Source organism: Tupaia chinensis, unplaced genomic scaffold, assembly GCF_000334495.1.
Source record: "Tupaia chinensis unplaced genomic scaffold, TupChi_1.0 Scaffold000541_1, whole genome shotgun sequence".
NCBI classification, from domain to species: Eukaryota; Metazoa; Chordata; class Mammalia; order Scandentia; family Tupaiidae; genus Tupaia; species Tupaia belangeri.
In genome coordinates, this window is record NW_006160054.1 from 316,313 (window position 1) to 339,187 (window position 22,875).

The window sequence follows — 22,875 nt, forward strand, 5'->3', positions numbered from 1 at the left end:
CTCCCCCTCCCCCCTCCCCCCCCCAGGATGGCATGCCACAATATCTTCTTATTCTTAGGATTCTGGTCATGCCTGCTCATGTGCTTGGCGTGTCTTTGAAGCTGCTGGGTTTGAGACTGAAACCGCAGTCCGCCATGTGGGAATCAGCTGCCTTAACCACTGGCTGGCCCAGAATATAGGAATTTTAAAACAAAATACTTTTCCTTAATGCCCTTGTTGTGATGTAAATGATAAACCCAACAACATATTCTTATACATTTTTGATTCCAATAATAATATAGCTTTAAAAAGAGAGAAAAGTATGTATAGTTTTTAAAATACTTACACCCATTTAATTTCATTCTTTTATAGTTCTGTGTTGCCCTTTGATATAGCTTCCTTTTCTTGAACACCTTTAAAAAATAATTATTTAATTTTATTTATATTATAATTAGTATTCTTTTTAGTTTGCTATAGAGCACATGTACTTGGGGGAGAGAGGGAGAACAAACTGCCAGGTCCAGGACTTGAACTATGTTCAGCTCTTTGAGAGTCCGGCACCTTAACTACCATGCCAGCATTTCTTAAGAGCACTTAAGCACTTCTTGAGAAAGAGCATTTCTTATAACAGAAGTCAATTCACAACAAATTCAGTTTTTGTTTATTTGAACATATCTTTAAGTTTGGGAGGACAGTTTGCTTGCTAGACTTCTAGACTTCTTGCAGGCCTTTTGAGTTGTTTGTGTTTCTGACAAGAAATCAGCCATCTACATGTGATGTGTTCAATTTTCTCTGATTATTTTCAGAACTTGACTATTGGCATTTTTTAGCTTAGAAGTGTTTTGTGTGTGTGTGTGTGTATCACATCTGGGTTTAAGTTTCTTGCATCTTTAAGTTAATGCCTTTTATTGCTTCCTTTTTCTGTTATTTCCATTTTGCTGTTAAGTCCATTTAGTACATTATTTTATTTCAGTTACTGTGATTATCTTTAAAAATTCATTTCAAGTCTAGAATTTCTGATTTTTAAAATAAAACTAAATGTAAGTTTACATTTCTCTGTTGAGATTCCCTCTCTGTTACTCATACTCTATTTGCATTTGACTTTTAATGTTTATTACAGTTATTTTGAAGTATTTTGTTGCCTAAATCTATCAACATCTGAGTCCACTTGTAATTAATTACTTTTTCTAAAAGAATTATTTTATTTATTATTTACGTTATCCACATGAGTTTTGCCAAAGAAAGACAGATAGAGGCAGAGGGAGAGTGAGAAAGCAAGCTGCCAGGTCGGGATGTGAACTGTTGTCGGCCATGTGGGAATTTTAGTGCCTTAACCACCACGCCACCTGCTGGCCTCATACTTGTTCTTAATTTATAATGAGTAGAAATTTCTTTCTCTTGAGTGTAGATTACAGTTTCCTGTTTATTTGTATTTCTAGTAATTTTTTTTGATGGAAACTGGACTGATAGACTATACATGTTAGTAATTTTGGATTGGTTTCTAATGGACACTTAACTTACCTACGTTCAAACTAGGTCTTTCCTCCTCTGTTTTGCTATTTTAATATCTCTGTTCTGTTCTACATATAATCTGTTGTTCACCCCCCCCCCCCCCTTTTCCACATCTACTTCTTTTTTAGCCTGGACTCTGGGTCCTCTTCTGTATTTGTGTAATTTGGTGGACAGTGAGATTTGGGAGCTTACCCTTGTTACCATTCCACGTTTTCTAGAGATTCCCACTTAACTTACAGTTCCTCTACTGGATTTGGGCTCTGTTCTCTGATACTGAAAACTCTCAGTAGTGTGGCTGTATTGTCAGTCTTCTAAGCTACACTGGGTTGGGGAAAGCTGTCAGCTAAAATCAGCAAACTCATGGGTATCACTGAATAAAGCCACATCTCTCAAGAGTATTGCCTTTCAGAAGTCTTTGCTTTTTTTCCATTTGCCTGAGTTCTTTGCCATGCATATGTAGTTGAACTGTCAACTAGGGATTTAAATCTTGGCCTTTCCACTTAATAGTTGCATGACGTTAAGAAAAAGGACTAGCCCTGGCTGCCTCTGATGCTCGGTTTCTGTGTATGGAAAATGAGAAAGTTGATATGCACAGTGATAAATACCAAAAATTGATGTGAAAATCCATGAAATAGCAATTGTATGCCATGTGCTAGATGTACATTAAATGTAGGTTTTGATCTCATGCTACTTCATGCTTATTACTTTTCCAGTGTTTTACCTATTTATGATGCCACTAATCATGTATTTCTCTACATCCCTGCCAACTTTCGACTCTTCATATTTTTACAGTAAATAATTGGAACTCTAGATGATAGTTATATTACTGATACTGGAAGGCATAAGTTTTCTGGTAATTTGAATATAAATGTTTTCAAGCTTTCACTTTGTTGACATTAGCAAGTTGTGTGGGATTTGAAACAATGCCTAAGTTATGCTATTCTTAATGTATTCTATTGTAACTCAGTCTTGAATGGTAAATAGTGAAGAACACCATGGTTTTAGGTAGAGGACTGAATTCTTTGACTGCAATCAGCAGTTCTGACTTGGTTCATTGTAAAGTCACATGATCACACCATCCACTTTTATCTGTGGCACTTGAGTTTTGAGCTTTGCATTAATGCCACTGGATATTAATAGAGCATTGTTAACCACAGCAGATTGGATTCCTGTAAAACAATACTTTGTTTTGAAAGGGTAGTCTGTATGGGAGCATTACACTGAATACACCAATCACCGACAGCACGGATAGGAAATGTTGGTCGCTTTTGGATGATATAATTGGCTAGTACTTGATTAAAAAAAATTGTTAAAACGATTGTTAAAATAAATCCAGCCACTTTGACACCTAAATATGCATGTGTATGCACCTATTTTAGTTACTAAATCAGGTATGTTTGATGGAGAGGTTTTTTTTTTTGGAGAGGTTTTTGCTATTAGGGCACGTGCACTTGCCAGAAAGACAGAGAGAGACAGAGAGACAGAAAGCGAGAAATCCCCCGCCAGGGGGGATGGCCATGCCATAATCCCTTCTCCTCCATTCTCCTCTTGGGATCTTGGGCACGCACGCACACATGCCCTATGTGAGTTTAAGCCGCCAGGTCCGGGACTCAAACCATGATCTACTACATGGGAGTTCAACAACATAGCCATTACGCTATCTGCTGGTCCCCCATTACCAAATTTTTGATAAAAATGGCAGTAAAGGTCTGTGCTGTTGCATACCTTCTATTTTAATACATATGTGTGTGTAGATGAAAGAAAATCAAATAAGAAAGATAATTGAAGAGTGATATTTGCCATGAAGGATAAAGGGACATGGGTGATAAGCTATGTGTCACGTGATCTAGGATGGAGGAGGCAATATGTAGGTTACATAAGATCTGAAGCATGAGAAGGGACGAGCCACGTTCAAAGTGTATTATAGAAAAAGGAAACAGCAAGCTAAACAGCTCTCGTTTTTTAAAAAAAAATTAAGTAGCTATCAGCTGGCATGTTGGTTAAGGCACTGGATTCCCACATAGCCGACTGTGGTTTGAGATCTGGACCTGACAGCTTGGAAATCATGCCAGGTGTATGTATATGCGTGCTCAAAAATCCCAAGAGGAGAATTGAAGAGGCGAGATTGTGGCATGGCCATCCCCTCTGGGGCCATCTCCTCTCACTGTCTCTCTCACTTTCTCTCCCTTCAGTGAGCACATATGCCCTATGACAAAAACCTAAAGTTAAAAAAAAAGGAAAATTAAAACCTGTATTTCAGGGGGGGAAAAGGGCAAATTTTTTAGTTGGAACTTTAAGTAATTTTCTTACTTAAAGGATAGGAATTTGAGGAGTATAAAAAGTTTAAAGGATAATTAATAGAAATAGGAAAGTGGTCTATATTTGGAAAATATAGGAACTTTCCTTCTAAAACAGTCAAACTAATGTTTACCATTTCTTTAGTCATATCAAGTGTTAATGTGTGGTAGTAAAATATTGATGATAAATCCAAAGAATTCTATGTGGATAATTTTATTTGCCAAGCCTTTCTTAAAAGGTGGGTATGTAAATGGACCCAGGGATCCAGAGGTTGTGATGAGAACATACACACAGGAAGAAAGAGCCTGGTGTGACCCGGAACATCAACTAAAGGGAGACACTATCTTGAGCATCTCAACTAATGAAGACTTTTTAATGAGGGGGGGAGTAAGATAACATAGAAACTGAATAATTGAACTATTTTATGTACTCTTCTACCATAGTAACCTCAAATAAACTTCCAAAGTTAAATAACCCCATAACTCTGTCTTGTACCCAGCTTTGGAATTCAGTAGTTGATTTGCCTTCCCAGGTGGCTGTGTGTATAGCAATCTTTCTCCTCCATAGGATGGTAGCTGTGCTTCTTTCTCCTCCAATCATGTAAGCAAAGTGTTTCATAGACTATGGGGGTGGGGGGAGTCGGGCGGGGAGGCATATCTACAAACCACAAAGCGTTCAAACAAAATTGCTTCTGATGGCTTCCAGTGCAGAACTTGTACTGTCCTTTCTATGAAGACTTTGTTAGAAGCCCTGAGCTTCTGTAGGCTTTGAAACAAAAGATGAAGAAAGGATGATGCAAGGTGACAAACAAAAATAACTGGTGAGTTGACAAGTTCAGGCCGGAGAGGTCCCATAGTTGGGTAATTGCTATCTCTGTCTCCGTACCCAAAATAGAGCCCTAAAACACTTTACCTTGACTCTCTGTAATATGTGGGATTCTACCATTTAGAAGATTCTCTTTTCTACCAAATTAATAGCTTGGTGATTTGGGGAAAGTAAACTTCTCAGAAGGCTCTTTCTTTATTTGTTAAGTGGGAATAATACCTGTCTCCCAAAGATGTACAATTTAGAGATATAGGCTGAGCCAGCATTTAGGGGATATGTCTGACTTAGTAAGCTTTTTTTTTTGTACAGGATTTTGCTGTAGGGTACGTGTGCTCACCAGAGAGACAGAAAGGAAGACATCACTCCCCAGAGGGAATGGCCATACCACAGTCCCTTCTCCATTCTCCTCTTGGGATCTTGGGCACACACGCACATGTGCCCTGCGTGAGTTTAAGCCACTGGGCCCGGGACTCGAACTGCTGTCAACTACATGGGAATCCAGTGACATAGCCATTATGCTGGTCCCCATAGTAAGCTTTTAGTAAATGATGGCTGTTAAAGTAAGCCAGCCAGATTGTGAGGGTCTCACATACTAAAATGTTAAATTTATTCCATAGGTAATGAGTAATTACCCAGATATTTTATGTGAAATTTCTTGTTTCTTGAAGGCAGAAAAATGGTCTTTGTATCTCAGAATATTACTTAGTACAGAATAAATCTAGTGCATATTACAATAAACATGAATTGAATTGGATTGGCTTCTAAGCAAAGTTTCACCCCACCCTCAAATATGAAAAGCCAGTTATTTCTATTTATTTATTTAATTTGCTAGAGGGTGTGTGTGGTCACAGAGGGAGACACAGAGATAGAGAGGGAAGTGAGAAAACAACCCTCATGGGGGATGAGTACACACACGTACACGTGCCTAGCATGGTTTTCAGGCCACTGGGCCAGGGCTAGAACCATGCAGTTGGCTCTGTGGGATCCTGTTTCCTTAACTGCTAAGCCACCAGCTGGGTCACTAATTTCTTGCCTTTTTTTTTTTTTCTCTGCAAGGCCCTCCTCAGTTTCCAAGTATTTTTTTTTTTTTCTTAGAGAGATTTTTGCTGTAGGGCACGTGTGCTCACCAGAGAGACAGACAGAAAGCAAGAAATCATCCCCCCAGGGAATGCTCATGCTGCAATTCCTTCTCCTCCTCCTCCTCTCGGGATTTTGGGCAGGCAGGTACACGTGCCTGGTATGAAATTAAACCTCTGGTTTGGGATTCGTACCACAGTCGAGTACGTGCTACTCCAGTAACATAACCATTACATCATCTGCTTGTCCCTTTTTTTTTTCCAAGAGAAATTTTTGCAGTAGGGCCCATGCACTCACACAAGAGAAAGAGACAGGCAGACAGACAGAAAGATGGTGAAAAATCACCCTCCCCTAGTGGAGGGAGATGACCATGCCACTATCCCTTCTCCTCCATTCTCCTCTCAGGATTTTTGGGCATGCACACACACACGTGTCCAGTGTGAGTTTTAAGCCACCAGATCCAGGACATGGGAGTCCATTGATGTATCATGTTATCTACTGGTCCCTTTTTATTTATTTATTTGTCATCGGGAATATTCACTGATGAGAGAAAATGAGAAAGCACCACCCCATGGGATGTGATCATGCTGTAATCTCTTGTGCGTACACGTACTGAGCGTGTTTCTCAAGCCATGGTTTGAGACTCAAACCATGTGTGATCTAGCTGCCTTAAGTCCCAGGCCACAGACTGGCCCCAAAAGCCAGGGTATTTTTTTCCCCTAAAAACCAATTCTTAGCCAGAATTCTTTTTTTTTTCTTTTTTTAATTTTAGGAAGATTTTTGCTATAGGGTGCATATGCTCATCAGAGAGAGAGAAAAAAGTGAGTAATTACTCCCTAGGAGGAATGGCTATGCCACAATGCCTTGTCCTCCATTCTTCTCTTGGGACTTTGGGCATGCACACACACATCTCCTGCATGAGTTTTAAGCTGCCATGTCCAGTACTCAAACAAAGGTCCACTAGGTGGGAGTCCAGTGATGTACATAACCATTGTGACATTTGCTGGTCCCAGTAATTGAGTTCTTTAAGACTCATGAGGGGAGCAGCAGGTGGTATAGTGGTTAAGGTGGCTAGACTCCCACATGGTCAAGCAGGTTCGAGTTCCTGACTTAGCAGCTTGAAATTCATGCTGGACGCATGTGTGTGCATGCCCCAAATCTCGAGGAGAATGGAGGAGAAGGGATTGTAACATGACCTGGAGGGGGGAATTTCTCACTTTCTTTCTGTCTCACAAGTGCATTCAGCCTATAGCAAAAACCTCTCTTTAAAAAAAAAAAAAGACTCATGGGGGGAAAACCATCCCCTTTCTCTGTTGCATTTTTAAAAGTATTTGTGCAGTTATAGGAAATAGTGAAGTAATATCTCAGAACAAATGAAAAATAAGTATATTTAGCTAGGAAAACAGCTTGTTACAGTGCATAATAGGCTTTTCTATCTTGTTTTTCATTTTGCAGACATTAATTTGGGATAGAATTTAAAATTCAACTCCTGGAAGGTGTAACTGTTTTTGCTTTATGTATGATTACTCTTTTTTAAAAAAGTAATTATTTAATTTTATACAGTAGTAGTATTTTTAATTTGATCAGATAGAGACAGAGAAAGTAAGCCGCCAGGTCCAGGACTTATACTGCAGTTGGCCATGTGGGAATCCCGTGCCGGCACCTCAGTCACCACGCCACCTGCTGGTCCCTTTGTGATTACTCTTAATGTTGGACTTGTGACTTACTTGGTGATGTATAGTTATCAAAGTTTCTTAACATTTAGATGATGTAGTCTGACAGAATAATTTGAAATTGGATACCCTGAATTAAGGATAAGGAGTTTTCTTTTTACATTTCTATGTTCTTTCTTGTATATTGAGCTAGTCCCTGTGTATAGCAACATCTTCTGAACAAACAGTTAAAAGAGTAGAAACTTCAGAGGCAGGATAGTCATGTATTTCCCCTGCCTCCATTTTTTACCTGTTCATGTTTTTATCTGTCATCCTAGATTGTTTGGTAAAGGTTGATTTAACATGTAAAAAGGCGCATCAGTTGTGATTGGGATTGAACTTTTATAGATCAAAATTCCGACAAGTTACTCCAATTCAGTTCCCTTAGTCTTCATCTGGCAGGGTAAATGTTGCTGGACACATATTTTCTGACAGCTGGAAAACAGTGTAGCAATTAGAAGCTTGCTGATATATGGAATTTTGTCTTACTGAGAAACTAAAACTCTGTCATGATATATCCAGGCTTTCTTCCTTTTCCAATAAGTAATTATCCTTTTTTCTTGTTTTTCTTTTTTGTTTTTGTTTTGTTTTGTTTTGTTTTAGTATGAGTGAATACTTTATCTTATATGGCCTTCATTTTACCTCCCAGATTCAGTATATTAGTTTAAGAGCCTCTCTAGTTCCAAACAAGCTGCTAAAAGCAAATTTTGTTCCTTTAAATAAACGGACTTTATCTAAAAAAAAGAATTACTTATTTAATTTAATTCATCATTATTTTTTTTTTAATTTGACCAGAAAAAGAGAGAGAAAGTGAGAAAGCAAGTACCAAGTCCAAGACTCGAACCACGGTCATCTATGTGGGAGTGTCCAGCTCCTTAACCACCATGACATCTGCTGGCCCCTAATTTACAGTTTTTTAAAAACCGGAGATATTTTTTTTCAAAAGTTGATTTATATCCATTATTTTCCCTTTGCTTTATTATTATTATTATTTAAATCGTTAGAAGGTATATTCGCTCTCTAGAAAGACAGAGGGAAAAAGCATCCCCTAACATGGAGGTCGTCACCAGCAATCCCTTCTTCATTTCTGCATGCTGTTGGAGTTTTGGGTACACATGAATATGTTATCAATCTCCTGTGCCAGGACTCAAACCATACAGTTAGCCTTGTGGGATCCAGTTCCTCTACCTATCAGACCATGTGACTGGCTCTCTCTCTCTCCATTTACAAAAAGTCTTTAAAAAAAAAAAGTCTTTTAATACTCTGGTAAGAATTGAAATGGTAAATATAATGAAACATTGAAATGACAACATCAATATTTATATATGGTACTGAAATGCAGAGGGGAGGTCTGATCTAGAAATGGACCTGAGCTATCACTTATAACTTATTTATTGATAGATAGCATTAAAAGCTGAGTCTGGTGAGATACCCACAGAAAGAAAACAGCATTGAGAAAAGGAGATGAGTTAGGAACCAAGTGTTAAGTGTTAAAGGGACTCTTAGCAAATTTAACTGCTGAGTAAAAGAGACTGACAGAATAGGTGATGTTTCAAGAAAAAGAGGGTGGTCAGCAGTATTAGATGCTGCTTTAGAAGTCTAGCGGGACAGGGACTGAAAATGTACATTAGATTTGGCAGCTGAGAATTCACTGAATGTGTTAATGAACCTATTTTGGTATCATGGAATGAAGCTGGGTTGGAGTGTATTTAAGAATGTGCTGTACTGTTCTTTTAGCAACTTTGGCTCAGGGCACGGCGCAATAAAAAGCATGCTTAAAGGAGAAAGAATGATCAAGGTGAGGTAGAGATTTGATTACAAGGGAGGGAGGAGATCATCTGTAGTGTAAAAATTCTCTACACTCTGCAAAGAAAAAATGACCACCTTTTATTCTTGTATTTTCTTGTATACCCAGAGAAAGGTTCAGCTCACTATGCTTTCTCTGTTTCTCTTTTCATGTTGTTTCCATAGCTTTACCCACTAGCTTTTTCTCCCTGGCCCTTCTCCTACGTTCCAGTCATGAATTTTTAACTGTCTGAGAACTCTCTAACTGCACTGTCTCATGGCTCTTCAGATGCAACAGAATTAATCAGTTCCTTATCATGCTGACAGAATTCACTAGTATCTCTATTTCTTTGATCAAGAAATCCTAGTTACTGTAGCTCTAACTGTTGTCGTGCACTGTATTACAGCAGTTTGGCCAATGTGGGATAGTATGAGGTGGTCCCATAGGTTGTAAAGGGTTGTCACCTACAGCCTAGGTCTGTAGTGGGCCATACCATCTAGGCTCGTGTATTTTGTCGGATTTTTCTGTGATGAGACACTAACCCTGCATTTCTTATAATGTGTCTTTCTCATTAAGGGATACATGACTGTATTTAGGGCTTCATTCTGTCCCTATTTATGGCTTCATTCTTTCCTCTGTCTTCCTCTTGTCTCAGTTCTGTGTGTACGCCTGCTCTCAGCACTTGTTTGCTAGATTCAGAAGCACAATTCTATTTTGCAAAAAACTATTTCTTGGTCAAGTCTAAATTAATTTGGTCTACTGAATTTCATGTGGCATCCACCAAACATTTGTGTGTGCATGTGTGTTTTACTTTTTATTCATTAGTATAGAAAACATAGTAAAAAAATTCAAACTCGCCATTTTTGTGAAAATAGTAGATATACATATTTTTTTAATCTAGCTTTAGATTAGCAAAGTTTATAGTTCATAATTATGTATTTGAAATTTTCTTTACTAGGCTTTTGAGCTATTTCATCTTTTGTGTGGACAGAATGCTGCTTTGGATGGTTGTGTTATTTCTCTGAAACTAATGTATTTACAAAAATAAAAGTTGTATATTCCACTTTGGTTTCTTGATATTTCAGGAAATTAATAAAATTTTGAACCTAATTTTATTATGTTTGTCTTTTAATTGAGCAAAAAGTATTATTTATTTGATTTTCAACTTTTAAAAAAAGTTTTTATCCATGGTAAGGTATGTGTGTGCATACCTGAAGAGGGGATACCCTGCACAGGGTCTGGTCATGTCACAATCCCCTTCCTCCAGCCCTCTGGCCCATTAGATCTTGGGCACTCGTGTTGATGTGGCTGGGGATTAGACTGGTTGCCATGTGGGATCCAGCTTCTCCTGAGCAATACATTAACTTTAGAATTATATTGAGATGAATAACGAATTTAGAATAACTTCTAAAATAGACTGCCATGCCCCACCTTAGTGGTGCAGATAGTGGCATATTGAATTGCAAGGCTGGAAGCCACATGCCCAATTGTGGGTTCAGATCCTGAGTGGACCTGATACTATGTCAGACGCTTACACATCCAGTATCCCGACAGCTGAAGGGTTGGTGAGGAGGAATTGTGGCTCGGTGAGACTGTTGAAGAGGCCTCTCTGCCTCTCTTTTAATAAGGTGTTGTTCCCATTTTTCTCTCATGTGCATGCTTTCTCATGAATAAAAATAAAATAAGTAACAACAGCTGCCAGCAAAAGATGAGGTTAGAAACATTTTTAAATTTTGTGTGGACTCATCCTATTTTAAAATACTGCTAACTTCTCTCTGGAAAATTTTCTTTTGTTTTTTGAACATAGTTGTAGTGTGCTGGAAACTAGCATATAATTATCTTTAACTTTTAGGTGGAATTCTGATAAACACCCACAGCATGCCTGCATACTTTTGCACTGCTAAAAAGACACCCACATCAGTACTTTAGTCTTGGAAAAAGTGTAGCTTGTTAAGTACATACATTTTTAGTTTTATTTTAATAGAGTTGGGAAGAAAGATGTTTTTTGTGCATGTTATACATATTATATTTTCTTGTAAGACTTGGAAGCTATGGGGACCAGCAGTTGGCATAATGGTTGTTACTGGACTCCTGTGTAGTTGACCACGGTTCGAGACCCAGACCCGGTGGTTTAAACTCACACTGGGCACGTGTGTGTGCATGCCCAAGATCCCAAGAGGAGAATGGAGGAGAAGGGAATGCAGTGTGGCCATCCCCCTGGGGGGTGATTTCTTACTTTCTGTCTCTGTCTCTCTGGCAAGCACACATGCCCTATAACAAAAATCCTCTCAAAAAAAAAAAAAAAGACTGGGAAGCTATGTAATATTTTAAAGTCTTTCATAAAATAACTGTAGAACACTATGTATCCTAGAGTAATAACTAAGGAACTTCTGTTTACTTGGAAGTTTTTGTCCTGTCCTTATGTGAATAATTGACTGGCTGAGTGACCAATCCCTATTGGGAATATTTTTTTTATTATTTGAGATTATCCTTAACTTCACTGTCAGGAAACATTGAGTAGTTGAAGTAAAACCAAAGTGAATTGCTCTTGTGATTGACCTACATAGTTCTGTGGTCATAATTGTGGTTTCTTTACTACTTTGCATATTTGTATATACAAATTGGTTATTTGTTTTCATGTTTATACTAGATTCTAAGCATGGGAAGGGATGATGCTAGGCAGGCATATTCATTGAAATGAGGAGTGACGGTCTGTAGTCTCATACGAAGAGATGAGAAAAATGACCCAAAGTAGTCCATTAAATAGTAAATTGTGATCCAGCAGTTCCACTCTTGGTATATACCCAAGATAAATGAAAACATGTGTCCACACAAGAACCTATATATAAGTGTTCATAGCAACATTATTTGTAATGAAGAGGTGAAATCGGCCTAAATCTCCAACTGATGAAAAGAGAAAATGTGATATAGCCATGCAGTGGAATTTTATTGGGTTGTTGGAAAAGTCATGACACATTTTTTGCATAGGGAAAAAAAGTCAGAAAAATACGTCATGACTTTTCTGAGGACCCAGTATTTGGCAATTACATTCTACAACATGAATGAGCCTTTAAATCATTTCAAAATCACTCACAAAGCCCATGTGTTCCATTATTCCTTTTACATGAAATGTCAGAATAGGCAAATCTATAGAGATGTAAAAGCTAGCTGGTGGTTGCCAGGGGCTGAGTAGGAGGGACTTGGGGAGTAACTAATGGGTACAGTTTCTTTAGGGGTGATAAAAATGTCTGAAATTGTGGTGGTAATTGTACAGCTTTGTGGATATACTAAAAATTATTATGTACTTTGAATGGGAAAATTGTGTATTATTTGAATTATATCTCAAAGCTGTTGAAGTATAACAGATTAGGGTTGTTTAATACTTCATAAGCTTGAGGCATCCCTCTTCTAGTATCATAATTACTGGTAGATAAGTTATGAAACTGTTGAAATTATTATAATGTCTGTTTCTTAGGATCTGTTTTTTAAAATCTGCAAACTGTTACCAGAAATTCTCAACATTAAAGTTCATATTTAAATTCTTCATGAGCTTAGAATGACTCATTTTCCATGTACTTCACATAGCTGAGGCTATGGCTCTGTTAACCAAAAATATGGCAGATAATTTAAAATTTGATTATTTTTCTCTTTATCCTTAAAAAGCCTAAGTAAGATAATTTTAAAAGATAAACTTAGGGGCAGCAGATGGCATGGAGGTTAAGGCACCTGGATCCCACATGACCTACTGTGTTTCAAGTCCTGAACCTGACAACTTAAAAAATGTCGTTTGTGTGTGTGTCCCCAAAAATCCTGAGAGGAGAACGTACAAGAAAGGATTGTGGTATGGCCATCCCCACTGATGGGTGATTTCTCATGCAAGCATACACACCATATGGCAAATACATTTAAAAGTTATATATAAAAAAAAGATATGTTTAAACTTTTTTTTTTTCTTTTTGCTTCAAAATCAAAGAATTAGCAGTAGTAAAGCTCTATAGATATGAAATCTGAGAGCTTTTATCTAACTGCCAGGTTTATAGTACTTAAAAAGCATATAGCAATATTGTATTACATGGAATTGACTGACTGTACTTGGCTAACATGTTGGTTTGGATCATTATTTAGATTTTGCTCTATTAACACAGCTTGATTGTATAATTTTTTATTAGAATTCAATAAAGGATACAAAGCACTGAAAACAGTTAAAAAATTTAATTTAGTTGGCTCTTGTGTATATAAAGAAGCAATGTTTGAAGCGCAGCTGTTTTGGGGTCAGCAGGTGGTATGGTGGTTAAGGTACTGGACTCCCACATGGCCAAACTGGTTCAAGTCCTAGATCTGGTGACTTACCTTCTCACTTTCTCCCTCTCTTGCTTGCTCTGTCCTTTTCTGATCAAATTAAAACAAATAAATAAATTAAGTTAAATAAAGTACTTTAAAAAAATACAATTTTTTTTTTTTTTAAGATTTTTTGCCATAGGGAGTGTGCCCTTGCCAGAGACAGAGACAGAAAGAGAGAGAATGAGAAATCACCCCCCACGGGGGATGACCATGCCACAATCCCTTCTCCTCTATTCTTCTCTCAGGATTTTGGGCATGCACACACATGTGCCTGATGTGATTTTCAAGCCACCAGATCTGGGACTTGAACCACAGTCATCCATGTGGGAATCCATCACCTTAACCACTATGTCACCTGATGGCCTCTCCTTTCAGGATTTGGGGGAAGCACACATACATCCAGGGTGTTTCAAATAGCTAGGTCTAGGGCTTGAGCTGAGGTCAGTCACGTGGGAGTCCAGCACCCTGACCACCATGCCACCTGCTGGCCCAGATACAGCTGTTATTGTTCTCTGCTCTTGAGATATAGAGAGAGGAAGAACCATGGAGTATTGTTAGGAGGCATGATTCTAATTCCTGAGACGTTATCTATCTCCCAAACCATTTCCCACCCTTCTTTATGACCTGTTTAAGGCTCTTACTGGTTTGGAAATGTGTTGTACGCTTTGAGTATTTTGGGACAAAAAAAAAAAAAATGAAGTACCACTGAGACAGAAGATTGAGAATAAAAGTTACCAATTACAGAATCCAAAATGGAACTTAAAAGCCTAGGAAGGAAGCACTAGTCCTGAAAATGGGTAGTATAAACCAGTTTATGTATAAATCTGAGAAAAGTTAGCAAAGAAAGCATGAACAGGACTAATTACATGCAGATAAGGAACCAGTGAAGGGAAGGCTTATAAATGTATCCTGGGATCTGTGGGAATCCTGCTGTCATAGACTATAAAAGGGAAACTTCATTCCTGAAGATGAGAAGTTTTAAGTAGTTAATGTAGAAATTTCATATGTGCAAAGGGCAGCAACTAGGTGATAGGAATTTGCGGTTGGAAAGACGGGGTCTGAACAGCAAACTGTATTTGTTGTGCTCTCTAGATACTGCCAAAGTGTAATTAAAATGTGAAGTTACTAAAATGGATTTACTGTAGGGTGAGATTAAATTCTAAGAAATCTCGGTAATTAAGGCTTCCTCTTTATTGCTTTACAATTTTTTCTCAGCTAAACTATTTGGAAACCGTTGATTCTTGGAAATCCGTATCATGTCCTAAAGATGGCCCAGTGTTATGTTTGTTTTTATCAGGTGTGCTTAAATTTTAAATAATTCTTAAGCATAATTCACTTTTCTTTTTATAACCAGGAACCTTTTGAGGATGGCCTTGCAAATGGGGAAGAAAGTACTCCAACCAGAGATGCTGTGGTCACATACACTGCAGAAAGTAAAGGAGTTGTGAAGTTTGGCTGGATCAAGGGTGTACTGGTATGTATACATAGACCTAATTTTAGAGTTACAGCATTTCTGTTGATTATAAAAATCAAATATTCTAATAGAAACTTTTTGTTTTTCCTTCCTGTTTGAACTGTCTTTTAACTCTTACCTGAATTTTACAGAAGACCAAATAGATAAGTTATGCCTCCTTTCCTTTTGGATATTAAATTCAATAGAGGAGATATAGAATATATTTATTAACTTAACCAAGTTATCCTGGATGACCTATAAATTATATTTTATTTCCTCTTGTGAATCTGAGTATTGTCACTTTACACAAATTAAGTATGATGGTAGGACCATCAGAATCAAGAAAATTGAACAGGGAGTTGTCTGAGTATTGTCACTTTACACAAATTAAGTTTAACAGTAGGACCATCAGAATCAAGAAAGTTGAACAGGGAGTAGAGCTAAAATGTGCCTGCTTCCTTGCTTAATACTCCCATTATCTTTTGAAGAGAAATGTATACATAATGTTTAATAGGCAACAGAACAAAGGAGAAATCTTTTTCTTTCATTGCTTCAGTAAACAGGTTACCTGTTCTATAAACAGGTTTAGGTAATTAAAATTTGCTTTCCTTCTGTTTTTCTGCATTTGTATAGGCACTAAGGATCTGATTAAAGTAGACCTGCTAGATTGACTTTTCACGGGACTTTGGAAGCACTTAACAGGAGTTATATTAGAATTTAGGGAAGACTTAAAGGAAAATGTCCAGGTCTGGCATTACTTATACTGACTAATCAGTGTAGTATATGTGAAGTTCTAAGGGATATTGTTTGTCTATTCTTAGATTTTAGTATTTTAGAAGACTGATGTCTTAGTCTGTTATTGCGTTGCTAACAGAAATGCCCAGGCCTAGATTATTTTATAAAGGTAGAGGTTTATTTACAAACTCATGATTCTGGTAGCTGGAACGTCCGAAGACCTAGGGCTTACATCATGGATGACAGAAACACAAAAGATGGTGGACAAATGCAGAGAACCAGCAGATTGTTCTCTCTTTCATAGCAAGCATCTCTCATGAGAACCAACCTCTTCTCATGAGATCTAAAACTCACTGGGTCTTGCGAGACACCATTAATCTATTAATAAGCATATTGTCTCCATGATGCAATCACTAAGAACCTATCACTGCCCACTAGACAATACCACCTCCCAACATCACATTCCAAAGCATAAAACTTTGGGTGGAGGGGGGACAAGCCATGATACACACACTGTAACAACTATGTTCTGTATGTAAGTGTAATAAATAAAAGTGGAAATAAATTGAGGAAACTGTTTCACAGATGATTAAAAATATATACTTTTAATTTAACTTTTATTTACTCATTCATTTATTTTAATTTGGCCAGAGGGAGACACAAGGTGAGAGACAAAGGAGAGTGACAAAGCAGGCCACCAGGGCCAGTACTCAAACTGTGGTCGGCCCTGCGGGAGTATCCAGCACCTTAACCACCATGTCACCTGCTGGGCCCCAGATGATTTAAATTTTAAAAAAATGTGTGAGCAATTAGCATTTTATGTTGATAAATATTATGTAATCCTTAAATGTGCTGGAGAAATCATGTAAAATGGGTATGTTTTTAAAAAATAAGTAAAAATTTGGTGCTGGCAGGTGGCATGATGATTAAGGGCACTGGACTCCCACATGGCTAACTGCAGTTTGAGTTCCGGACCTGGCAGCTTGCCTTCTAGTCTCTCCCCTACACATACTCTGTCCCTCTCTGATCTAATTAAAATAAATAAATAAATAAATAAAATAAAGTTAACTGAAATAATTATTGGAAAAAAAAAGCAAAAATTAAACTTCCATAAAGGTGAACATGAGCTACTTTTTTAAAGGACTGAAGTCTTAAAAAATATTTTGTGACTATTCTTGTTCTGTTGCTTCTATTCCCTCAAATAATTTCAGCAATACATATTTATACAGACACACACAGTACATTATATTTATATGAGCTGAAATGTAAGTTCTCATTTAAACTCTTTTTAAAATGTTCAAGAAAATGGTGGGTAGGAGTTAGATTTCAAAGCCTTATATCATCTATAATTTCAAATGTGTATTATTATCTACTGTAGGTTGGCTTAACGTTACTGTATTATATTTGATTACTTTATCTGTGACTGACTTCTCTTTTCCTCCTAGGTACGTTGTATGTTAAACATTTGGGGTGTGATGCTCTTCATTAGATTGTCATGGATTGTGGGGCAGGCTGGAATAGGTAAGTAAAGTTACGCACTGTTTAACTTGAGAATAATGAATATGCAAAATACTGAGATGAGCTCAGTCTCCTAAAACTTAAGCAATTGGAGCCATTTGAACTGTTTTCCTTTATATCAATTTTTTTTTTTTACCATATTGATCATATCAATCAATACAGAAAAAGCATTTGATAAAATACAACATTTCTTCATGATTAAGAGACTCTCAGAAAAATTAGCATGGAAGAAACATTCCTCAACACCGCAAAAGCCATACTTAACAAACCCATACCTAACATCATACTGAATGAGTAATAAAAACTGGAACAAGACAAAGCTGTCCACTTTCTCCACTCCTTTCAGCATAGTACTAGAAGTCCTAGTCAATGCAGTAGACAGAGAATAAAATGAATTCAGATACGAAAAGAAGAAGTGAAATTATCTCTATTTAGATATGACATGATTTACATACATATATAGATATATTGGGTCTTCAGAAAAGTCATGACATGTTTTTTTCTATGCAAAATGCATTGTGACTTTTCCTAGAACCCCAAAAATAGATAATCCAACAGAATCCATTAAAAAAAAACTACAGGAAGTTATAAATGAATACAGTAAAGTGACAGGATACACAGTCTATAGCATCTTAATACATCAACATTGAACACACAAAATTGAAGAAAGCAATCCCATTTACAGTAGCCACTAAAAAACAAACAGAAGAAACTAGGAGTAAACTTAACCAAAACAAACAGAAGAAACTAGGAGTAAACTTAATCAAAGAAGTAAAAGACCTTGACAAGGAAAACTATGAAAATTGAAAATAATGGCATGAAAGAGACAAAAGTGGAAAAACATCTCATGTTCCTGGATTGGGAGAATTAATGTAATCAAACTGCCAATCCTACCCAAATTAATTTATGAATTCAGTGCAGTTCTAATCAGATTGCCAAAGCTATTTTTCACAGAAATAGGCAGAAAAAAGACCTAAAATTTTTCTGGAATCATAAAAGGCCCCATATAGCCAAAGCAATGCTATGGAAAAAGAATAAAGTAAGACCTCAAAAATAAAAAGCTGTGATAATCAAAACAGCATGGTATTGGTACAAAAACTAGCATATAGACCAATAGAACAGAATAGAGACCACAGGAATAAATGCCAAAAGATACAGCCAACTGTTTTTTTTTTTTTGTTTGTTTTTTGTTTTTTTGATAAAGTCATTAAGATAATGAAGTGAGGAAAAGTAAAATCTCTTTAGCCATTGGTGCTGAAAAAAATGGATTTCTACCTGCAGTAAAAGGAAACTGGACGTCATCTTTCACCATTAGCAAAAATCAACTCAAAATGGATCAAGAATCTAAATGTAAGCTATAAAACTATTGGTGAAAAGCACAGGGGAAACTCTTGGAGACAGTCGGAATAGGCAAAAACTTCTTAAATAAGATACCCAAAGCATAGGCAATAATCTTGAAAATAGACAACTGGGACTGCATCAAACTAAAAAGCTTTTGTACAGCAAAAGAAACAATAATTAGCATGAAGAGACACCTCTCAGAATGGGAGGATATATTTGCAAACTATGCCTCAGATATGGAACTGCTAACTAGAATATAAAAGAACTCAAGCAGTTTACCCACAAAAAAATAATCAATATGATTAAAAGATGAGCAAATGAGGTGAACAGGTAGATCTCTAAGGAACACATACAAACAGCCAAAAAAAAAATATGGAAGAATGTTCAACATTTCTTACCATAAGGCAAATGCAAATCAAAACCAAAATTAAATAATACCACTTGAACGCCAGTCAGAATGGCTAAGATTAAAACAAAGAATGATTAGTGTTGGCAAGACTGTGGTGAAAGAGTGAATCCTTCTATACTGTTGGTGGGATGTAAATTAGTACTGCTACTGTGGAGAAGAGTATTGAAGTTCCTCATAATCCTGCAAATTGAACTACCATATATGATTTGGGTAAATCTGCTTCTGGGTATTTACCCAAAGCATAGGAAAACACTCAGCTGGAAAAACACTTGCACATCCATGCTTATTGCAGCATTATTCACAATTGCTGAGACATGGAATCAACCCAGATGTTTAAGAACAGATGAGTGGGGGCCAGCAAGTGGCATGGTGGTTAAGGCGCTGGACTCCCACATGGCTAACTGTGGTTCGAATCCTGGACCTGGTGGCTTGCTTTCTCACTCTTTTGCCTCTCTCTGTCTTTCTCTGGTAAAACTGAAGAACAATAATGATAAATAAATTACATGAGTAATTCTTAAAAAAAAAAAAAGAACAGAGGAGTGGATTGTAAAAGTGTTGCACATTTACAGTACGGAATACTACTCCGTCATAAACAACAGTGAGTCCTTGAGATATGATGCAAAGGGGATGAATATGGAAGATTTAATGCTAAGAGAAGCAGGCCAGACTATGACAGACAGGCATTGTATCCCTGGTTAATATATGCCAAATGTCTGCACTCCATAGCAGAAACTGAAAGACTGGAAGTAAGATAGCAGGAAGGGCCAATTGTAGATACTGGAGATAGTAATGGGATAGGAGTGGGTAATAGAAGATGGCAGGGAGAGGATGGGGGAAAAGGCACAATGCTAAGAGAAGCAGGCCAGACTATGACAGACAGGCATTGTATCCCTGGTTAATATATGCCAAATGTCTGCACTCCATAGCAGAAACTGAAAGACTGGAAGTAAGATAGCAGGAAGGGCCAATTGTAGATACTGGAGATAGTAATGGGATAGGAGTGGGTAATAGAAGATGGCAGGGAGAGGATGGGGGAAAAAGCACTTAACAGATACAAAAATGAAAAGTTACCTGTTGACGATAATGTATACGGTAATATGTATATGGTAATATCTTTGACTTGACTAATTGCACTATATTTATATGAGAAAAACCATCTTGTGCACTGAAAAGATACAGTGATAAAATGTAAATTAAAAAATTTGTTATCTTAATGTTTTTTCACAGTACTGATTTGCTTTTTCTCAAATAGGATCAAAATTGATAGTTTATTACAATGTAAAATCAGTTTATTTGGACCATCCAGTTCTAGATAATGGCAGGCTTGAATAAGAATAAAACATTCTCAATTACTTTCTTTCTATAGGTCTGTCAGTCCTTGTAATAATGATGGCCACCGTTGTAACAACCATCACAGGATTGTCTACTTCAGCAATAGCTACTAATGGATTTGTAAGAGGAGGTAAATTCAGTCTTCATATCGTTATCAGATTACTGTCACTAAATAAATACAAATTTTAATCTTTTTTTTTACGTTAACAGAAGCAATTTATCAGGTTTGTATAGATATAAAACATTGCTACTAAGCACTTGCAAATGAGTATATTTTAATATGAAATTTTATATTGAACCATACATAAATACCTATGCTTTAAATTAATTAAGATGTTCAGCATTCTGTAGCAGAATGATCCTTATCCTTGGGCCTCTTCCTCACTGGGCTATACCTTACCATCTCCTAGGCTTCAGCCCCCTTGGATCAGTAACATAGTAACGTGCATCCCTGCGTTTGGTCAACATGGTGCAGGTGTTACCTTATCTCCCTTTCCCAGTAGAGTGAAACTTAGGCAGGGCACCTTTCCCATAATCCAGTGGCTTGTGCAAGTTAGTAAATCTGTAACTTCAAGTTTAGCTCTTCCCTCTGGGCACCCTGAGACTTCTTTTATCAGAATTCATGGCTATTCCTTGTGAGGTGGGTTGTTTTTTGTTTTTTGGGTTTTTTTGCAGAGATTTTTGCTATAAGGTCCATGCACTTGCTGGAGAGACAGAAAGTGAGAAATCACCCCCTCAGCGGAGATGGCCATGCCATAATCCCTTCTCTTCCATTTCTTCTCTCAAGTTTTTGGGCACACATGCACACCTGGCATGAGTTTTAAGCCACCAGGTCTGGGACTCAAACTGTAGTTTACTACATGGGAGTCCAGTGACCTAACCGCTATGCCATCTGCTGGTCTTTACTTATGAGATTTTTACCTTCCCCTGAAGAACATCCAGGGGACTAGGAGAATGATCTTGGGGTCCCTGAGAGCAAGAAGGAAAGAAATTAATTTTTCAAACCAAAATTCGTTTGTTGGAGTGATGAGAAAATTCCCAGAGATATTTGTACAGTCACTGTCCTGATCAGCTGAGAAAAGAATCAGTGTTTTTCATCTGCCTCAAATGTTTTAAATATCCCTATTTGACATTATGTAGACACAATTTCTACTATAGCTGCGTTATGAGGTATTTTGGCTGGAAAGAGAAAGAAAGAACAGTGGGTCAAGCTTTGAATTTTTCACCATTTTCTTCATATATACCAGAGGGTCCAAATCACTATAGCCCTGGGAAGCTGGTAGCTGTTATCAATGTGATTATGTGTATGCTGAGTATCCGGCATTGTTTACTGAAGTTTTATATGTATATTAGGCTGGATTGAGCTACTCTGGGGTATAAAATGTACATATGCTCAACAGTTAATCAGACAATATTGAGAGATACTTTTTGGCTTTTTGTGGAGCTGGTGCCCCATGTGTCATATCTGTCTGCAACTATTGAGGAATGGAAGTGGGAAAAGTGGTTGGATCCCCTGTTGTATTTGCACAGAATCAGCAAATCATCAAAGAATTTCACTTTATCCTCAAATCTTAGAATCTGAGTTGTGAGGCTTAAAAGGAAAGGGGCATAAAGGCACTGGTAACATAATCTCCAGACAGTTTTCCATTTGAATCAAACTTAAAAGTATCGATTTTCTAGGAATGTGGCTATTGATAGGCCTCTGTTTTTAAAATACAATTTTTAAAATACTACTAGTAGTTCTCTCTCTCTCTCTCTCTCTCTCTCACACACACACACACACACACACACACACACACACTCTCTTTCACAAGTACATCTGCCATAGAGACATGTGTCCAGTGTTCTGCCCTTGGATACCAGGGAGAATATGAGACTACGGAGCCCATGAAGAGCTGTCTCAACAAATAAATATCTGTTGCACTTTTGCTTGAGTTTTCTCAGAATGACATTGTACCATTGGAAAATATCATGATGTATTTTTCTTTTTCTTTTCTTTTCTTTTTTTTTTTTTGAGAGGTTTTTGCTATAGTGCACATGCGCTTGCCAGAAAGACAGAGAGAGACAGAGAGACAGAATGCCAGAAATCACCCCCCCCCCAAGAGGGGATGGCCACATTGCAATCCCTTCTCCTCCATTCTCCTCTTGGGATCTTGGGCACGCACGCACACACACCTGGTGTGAGTTCAAGCCACTGGATCGGGGACTCGAACCACGGTCGACTACGTGGGAGTTTAGCGACATAGCCATTATGCTAATTGCTGGTCCCTGATGTAGTTTTCTATGTTATTCTATGCAAAAATGTGTCAAGACTCTTACGGCAACCTAATAGTTCAGGAAGAAATAATCTATAGGGAGCAAACGTTGGATTATACAGTTTGGTTCACTCATCAACAGGTATTTATAAAAATGAGAAAGTAAACATACTTATGAAATAATCCTATAAAGGAGAAAAAAGGAAGTCATTAATTGAAAGCAATGACCGAATACTATTAAGTTTTATAAGAAGTCATTTATTTTAATTTTTTAAAGATATTTATTTGTTTGTTTATTTATT

At 37.3% G+C, this 22,875-nt stretch overlaps 1 protein-coding gene across 1 annotated transcript in view; it reads left to right on the forward strand.

Moving 5' to 3' along the window:
- Positions 1 to 22,875, forward strand: part of SLC12A2 (solute carrier family 12 member 2) — a gene marked incomplete at its 5' end in the record, with an annotated part of 120,987 nt that overhangs the window by 20,002 nt on the left and 78,110 nt on the right. Inside the window, 3 exon segments of the mRNA XM_006157414.2 lie at positions 14,885 to 15,004; positions 17,164 to 17,239; positions 20,353 to 20,448. Of these exon segments, the coding sequence (XP_006157476.2) occupies positions 14,885 to 15,004; positions 17,164 to 17,239; positions 20,353 to 20,448 (292 nt within the window).